The following is a 6,947-nucleotide window of genomic DNA, read 5'->3' as shown; positions in this document are numbered from 1 at the left end:
TGTGCAGTTGCGGCGTTGCCACATTTCTCCGGCACGCCTTTCCCTAAGCAAAGAGTAGATAAGACAAGAGACGACAATGAACAAAGAAGTTGAATTTCGCGAGAGAGACGCAGATATATTAAAATTTAAAGGTCCCATCAAGTCCCATTTTGTCTTTGTTGCCAAGTATATTTCTTTGAAAAATAAACAAGATTTTCTGAAAATAAATTAATAATATAAGAAGGATATAAGTAACGTATGTTAACACGGAAATGTAAATTTTTAATTTAGGTTGATTTAGGTTCTTTTTTCACAATGTACTGATAATATCAAAGAAACAGAATGACTTATAAGTTGATCGATTTCAAAGATAAACAGATAAAATCTCAAAATCTGACAACGGCGTATTTTATCTAATCTAACCTATGATTTTAGGACGCTAATCAGCTGTGCTAATCAGGCTTAAACATAAACAAATCTGATTAGTTGTTTTCTTTGCATTTTGCCTTTTAAAGTGTGTTTTCAGAGTTTTTCGATATATTATCGTTTTGAGAGTTTTTAAGGTTTAATTTTAGTATCGTTTTTGTTGCGTACTAATTTGTAAATATTGTTAAATATGAATACTGAACAGGACACGAGTAGCAGGAAAAAACGAGATGGTGGCAATGTGTGTGCTTATAAAGACTACAAAAGTAGGTCTTATTCTTCGACAAACATAATATTTCACTCTTTTCCAAAGGATCCTGAAAAGTATTTTTATAGAAATATACTATATAATTATGTTATTAAACTAAATGTAATCCATAGATCGAAGACATGGTTAGAAGCTTGTAATATATTTAAAAAAAATTGAGCAACTCTGTTTTTTTTGTACATAACCTCCACATTGTGATTTTACACTTGTTCAAGTCCATATGTAAAAAAAATACACGTAAATAAAACATTTCTTACAAATCGACTTGGTCACTTTATCTTGTTTACCAACGATATACAAAATATTGCTTTTATTATCTTTATTCCCCGACAAATATGTTTCTAATTATAATTTATTTTATATAATATTTAGAAAACTCACTTTTTTTCGTTTCTATTTATTTCTTTACCCATACAGTACCTAACTATTTATAAGGTATACAAGCAAGTTTTAATAATAGTCTGTTTCAAATTTCCCGCGAAAAAATTACGAAAATTAAAAGGGACAAGCGAGACGAGGTCACTCTCCCCACCACTCAAACATGAAAGGTACCGCGCGAACTGTCGTCTCTTGTCTTATCTACTCTTTGCCCTAAGGTAGGTAAGTAAAATCACGATCGCAAACCGCTTATTTTTAAAAGACTTTTTTTTCGAAAATTTAACTAGATAAAATCATTAGATATGTTTCTGGGCATCTGAAATGGAATTATAAGGATATCGTTAAGGTGTCTAAACTTCAGTAATCGCGATACTTTAAAAACTCAACTTTTTAACACATAACACGCGATAACTCAAGAACCACTTTAGATATTAAAACTTTTTTTATTTTGAAATTCGGATCTTTTACAAGATGTTTAAATAAGAAAAATCCGATAGGCTTGTTTTTTTTTCATTCAAAATTTTAAAAAAACCCATCCATTTACTTTGAGTGCATATCAGTTTTCAGCAATCATGTAACTTTTTTATTTATGAAGATTTTCACATACTCTCTGCGAAGAAAATATAGCAGAAATATTTAGAAAGTTTTTGGCAAAAAAAACTATAGTAAACGCCACGAATGTTTGAGAGTTTATCGGTCGCTACCATGTGAACTAATCTGTTCAAGGTCACATAAAACTTAATTCCAGTGCCGTGGTGTTTCAAGTCATTATAATAATCAATATATAATCTGTTGTAATCTTTGAATAAGAAGACTAAGGAAGGAGCATAGTGCTATCCATGTATTCATGCATGGTGGGCGGAAAAGGCTCCATAAAAGCTCTCTAGGGTGGGGATCCTTGACGATTCATTTGACACGTTTGAATTTGATTTGAAATTTTGTGGATTTGTCAGTCTTTAGGGAGCTTATTTTATGTTATTTATTATTTATTCTACTACTGATAGTTGTATAAAGGTAGTAAATCTAGATGGAAATTGTGGCAGAACTTAAATTAACAATGACACTATCGCGATTTATCGAAAAAGACTCTAAAATAGTTGGTTGTGTAGCGTGCGGTAGATCTCGGTAAAAATTGAGTGAAATAATGGAACAACTTTTCGCGAGTAAGTGACTATATAATATACATACGTGTAGTAAACCGATCATTTATGAAATTCACTTAAATTAACTAAATTATATATTTTTCTTGCATTTTAGCTTTTATTTATTACTTGTCAAAGATTAGATGTCAAAGAATTTAGATACGTTAATTTGACTTACCTGCTTCAGTAGCGTATCGGATATTTGTGTTAATAAATACTTATTATAACTTATCTATTTTTATTAGAATTATATATTTTATAACAATTTTAATAACTACCAACATTTATTCACAACGTAAAATAAAACAACAAATTATTGAGTCTACCCCACGTCTACCCTACATCATAGTTTTACATTTTTTAAATAAAATGAGAACGGCACTGATAAACCGGAATTTAAGTCGGCCATATTTGAGGCCCATCGCGGTGTACCTAAGATTTTTGATATGCTCCTTCCTTAGTCTTCTTATTCAAAGGTTGTAATTTGTTGTTTTAACTGTCAAAGTCTTGTCAAAACATATATTTGGTTATAAATATAAAATGGAATGCCCCATTGGTCGCACTGCAAGCACACCAATGGACTGACGCACAAAAACGAATCAATCAAAGAAACGCGATATAGTATCGTCTTTGTCAATCACGCTAACATTTTAGAATAAGGAGGAGCGCAGGCAGATGATTAGACCGGGTCTTTAAAAACCTACGTCTGCGGTAAAAATTTACGTTTTTAATGTAAAAATGATTGCGCGCGTGTCGATTCTAACTTCATCAAGCGACGAATCACTCCCAAATATTCGTGGCGTTTACTATACAATCAATCGTTTCTAATGGATTTCGAGATATCGATTTCTGAATTCAGCGTTCTAATAGCGCGACCACTGTCGAACACCAACTCAATTCCACAGTGCAGAGTTTCTCGTTTTATTTCATACGTTTGGCAACGTTTTTACTGTTCTCTCTCTGTTCAGTACACTATCAACACGTTGTACTTTTCTTACACACGGAAATCTCAACCCAAGACTAACCTTTCCCATCAGCCCCTTAGTATATTTTATACTTTCATAAGTAACATTTCTTCAAGTATACTTCTGTAAATATGTTAAAATAAGAAATTGTTTTATCCTCTAAAAAAGTTATTATTAAATGAATCTATTTGTTAACTAAATGTCATTATAGGAAGGAGTTAAATAAAGTATAGTATACTTATTCCTTAACTATTAGTTATTCCTTATGTTATATTGTATATATTTTTGAAGGAGACTACATATTTATAAAATGGCCTGTATACATTTAAAACTTTTATAATTAATATACATAGTTTTAGGTTCCAGTATTTCTTTATGTATAAACTTCTACTATTTCTTTATAAGTTAATCTAAACTTTGTTATGACAAACTAAAATAATTGTAACTTTTTCTTCTTATATTCGTGTATGTTCAACCTTTTTTACTGTGATATGTGCCTTCATTCTAAGCACGATATAATATTTAAGTTAGATAGTTGTATGTATATGAAATTGTTGGTTATGGATGGACCAAATAAACTATTTTAAATATGAACGCTGTTTGTTTATAATATCCTAAGAATATCCTCAGAAATTCTAGAAAAGGTTCTAAGTAAATAATAAAAAAAGTCAATTTTTCTATACAAATAATTTATTTAACCGGGCCATACTTTTTGTTCTATCCAATCCAAGAATGTGTACACCCTTGTGTACACACCCGGTATTTTAGTGCCACAGCCAATCCCGAAGGAGACGATTCCTACTATTCCATAGGCGCCATCTTTTCTAACCACCTGTAGCGGTCCACCTGAATCACCCTGTAACATAAAAGAAAAAAAAAATTTAAATGCAGTTTTCACAAGGTATAACTGTTGTATAACTGGAATTAATATTCTAGCTTGAGATTAGATACACGGTGGTGCATTTTCAAACTTGAATAACTGTGTTTCTTTTATCCAGTGAGGAACTTACCTCACAAGCATCGCTTTCTGAAATAGCGCAGATTTGGGTATGCATTATCACTTTTGGGGAAACCTTATCCACTCTTGCGAAGGTGCTGTTGCATTCTGCCACTTCAACTGGTGCAATTCTTGCTTGCTGCAACACTGCCGGGCGTACATTCCTTTGCGTGTTTACTACAGAGAGAAAAAAAATGAATATATTACAAAATGGAGGGTCATAGACTTAACATTACTTATACATTGATTCTGTACTACCAGAAATCAAAGAAGAGTCATTTAAGTTTCATAACAAAAGCACAGTGATGTGTAAACCGCATCTTTGAAAAGCTTTACTCTCCCAAGCAGCATTTGGACGTCGGGACAACGTTGTGTCACGCGACCAAACGTCGGGGCGCAACGTCGGCACAACCTCGTGCCAACCCTAGTCTGCACTAGTTTGGAGAATAATTTTTGGGTCGAAACGACGTTGGATACCGACGTTGGCTAGAAGCCTAATTTAGTACAAACTGCAACGTTGTTTAAAATCCTAATTCATAGAAATACAAAACTAATATGGCGTCTAAGTCGCGTTTTATCCTAAATTGGGATAATTATAGTAAAAATATTATTTTTATGATTTAGTTAGAGACATATGTCAGATGACAGTGAAGGAAAACAAAACAAAAGTATTTAAGTGTGGAGGATGTTTGAAGATCATAATTATTGAAACACTTTTAACCGACTCTGTAACTCGTTACTCAAGGCAAAAAGTTAAACGCAAACAACTTTATTGATAAATGTATTGTTTCTACTTTAAAAAATACTAATGGGCCTTAAAATTAAAGAATTTTTAAAAAATTCTTGAATTTTTTTAGTAAAATGAGGATAATTTATTCGCAGTCGAAAAAATTGTTTCCGCGTGTTGTTTAGGCTCAAATATTTCAAGTTAATGTATTCAAAAAGCAGGAATTGCTATTTTAGGAACGAAACATTTTCTTATTCAACAACATGGCGGCTTTCACTTTGTTGTTTTGGAGATTAAGATGGAGTAGTTCGAGTAGTCGCATACTGAACTAATAAAGTCGCAGTTCAGCCTTAACAGGTAGTATATACTGATTGCTTAATTTAGTCATCCTAGAGTCTAGCTTGTGCCGCCCTCTATATTCTAAATAAACGAGGGAGTAGATAAAGTGTCGGTAATATGTCGATGTATATTTAAATTTAGTTTTATATGTACCTTTCTTATGTCCCATTTTAATTAATTTTTTTTTATAAATACAAAAATAGCACTGAACTGTCTGACTTAACAGAACAATGAAGTGAAAATTTAAGATTTAAGGTTATGATTCAATACAGTTGCAAAAGGTAGTAGCTCGACGTCCTACCAACGTAAGAATAAGGAAATCTTAACAACGTTGGAATTAGTAAAACAGACGACGTTTGCATAACGTTGGAATAGGTCCTGAAAGTGACGTCGGAAAACTCTTTATTGCCCAACATTGTAACTACGTTGTCCGAATCACCTAAATATCACTTAAGCAAAAAGGTTACAAGATAACGTTTATTCGACGTCGCAGAAGCTTTTACTTTGTTGTAGTACTAGTTCAACGTCGGCACAACGTTACAACAACGTTTACATTTATTTTAATACCCAAGCTACGGAGCTAACTATTTTTTGTAACTAATCCAACGTTGCGTTTAGTAAACATGTGGTCGCAAATCGTGAAAATGCTACTTGGGCTACTAAATGGGACACATTTTATATTGTTCTGTAGCCATTATATTACCTGTATTTCCCCATCCAGTTATGATCAAACTAATAGGATCATCAGGCGAGGTATACAAACAAGCTGGATAGACTGTCCTGGATGTTGTTACGTCCTTCATCAGCTCGATCAAGCTGATATCGTTGTGCTTTGACGTGTAGTTGTAATCTCCCAGTATTATGTTTTTTACTTCTATATCTTGTGCGTCCTTAGTATCACTAAAACCGACATGTTTTTAGTTTTCATAATATGAATATGAATTAAATAACGGCGTCAGAGATAGCTTTGAAATGAATATCGCTGTCATTTTATATGTAAAATTATAAGCCACCTGGGCGCTGTTTTTTTCCGATCGTACGGTATGTTCTCAGTGAGTACTATCAAAGAATATTTTACTTTGGTACTATATAAATTTTTGCGATAGTTGATTCAAGTGTTTGGTAGATGATTCTTTTAATTTTTTATTCTTGAACTAAAAAGAGAGAAATATAAATACAGGATGTTTCAAAAATCATGTGCCATTTCTCGTGAGGAGATTCCTCACGTAAAAATAAGACTTATCTTTTACATCAACAAAGCTCCGATTCTGTTTTGATATACAGGGTCGTTGTTATGTATGGAAACGGTCCATTATTAGGTAAAATATAGGAGGTAGCACAAAATGTTAAATATAAAAGTTATAGAATTTTTAAATATCTATGAGCGAGTAATAAATTCATGTATACAGGGTCGATTACAGTTGAGGGTTGGAACCTTTGGTGTTACACAGCAAAATAAAAACACTAAATCACCACAATACACCAAAACACTTTTAGTTTTACACTGGACGCGCGTTTCGCTAACCATGTTAGCATCATCAGCAGATGATTATAAACTAAAGTACAATCTACAAGTTGAGCGTTTATATACTCGCTCAGTGGGCACCGAGTGGGCGTGGCAAAATCTAGCCAACTGAGCGTAACAGTTAGATTTCCGCCACTAGAGTAGTAGGAACAAAGAACTTGAAGGAATTGGACCGTTGACTCTGTTCATACTATCTTTACA

General features: G+C 32.8%; 1 protein-coding gene across 2 annotated transcripts in view; it reads right to left on the bottom strand.

The window, feature by feature from the left end:
• Window positions 1-3,841: 3,841 nt before the first annotated feature.
• LOC115881027 (serine protease persephone-like) overlaps window positions 3,842-6,947 on the bottom strand; it is a 73,362-nt gene continuing 70,256 nt past the window's right edge. For both annotated transcript variants that reach the window (XM_030898384.1, XM_030898383.1), the window contains exons 6-8: window positions 5,925-6,121; window positions 4,169-4,332; window positions 3,842-4,014 (exon numbers count right to left, since the gene is read on the bottom strand). In XM_030898384.1, the coding sequence (XP_030754244.1) occupies window positions 3,853-4,014; window positions 4,169-4,332; window positions 5,925-6,121 (523 nt within the window). In that variant the 3' untranslated portion in view covers window positions 3,842-3,852. The remainder of the gene's footprint in view (window positions 4,015-4,168; window positions 4,333-5,924; window positions 6,122-6,947) is intronic.

This window comes from Sitophilus oryzae, unplaced genomic scaffold, assembly GCF_002938485.1.
Source record: "Sitophilus oryzae breed Bouriz unplaced genomic scaffold, Soryzae_2.0 scaffold_1693_pilon_pilon, whole genome shotgun sequence".
NCBI classification, from domain to species: domain Eukaryota; kingdom Metazoa; phylum Arthropoda; class Insecta; order Coleoptera; family Curculionidae; genus Sitophilus; species Sitophilus oryzae.
Note: the sequence above shows the minus strand (reverse complement) of the source record. Positions and strands in the feature narration are given on the sequence as shown.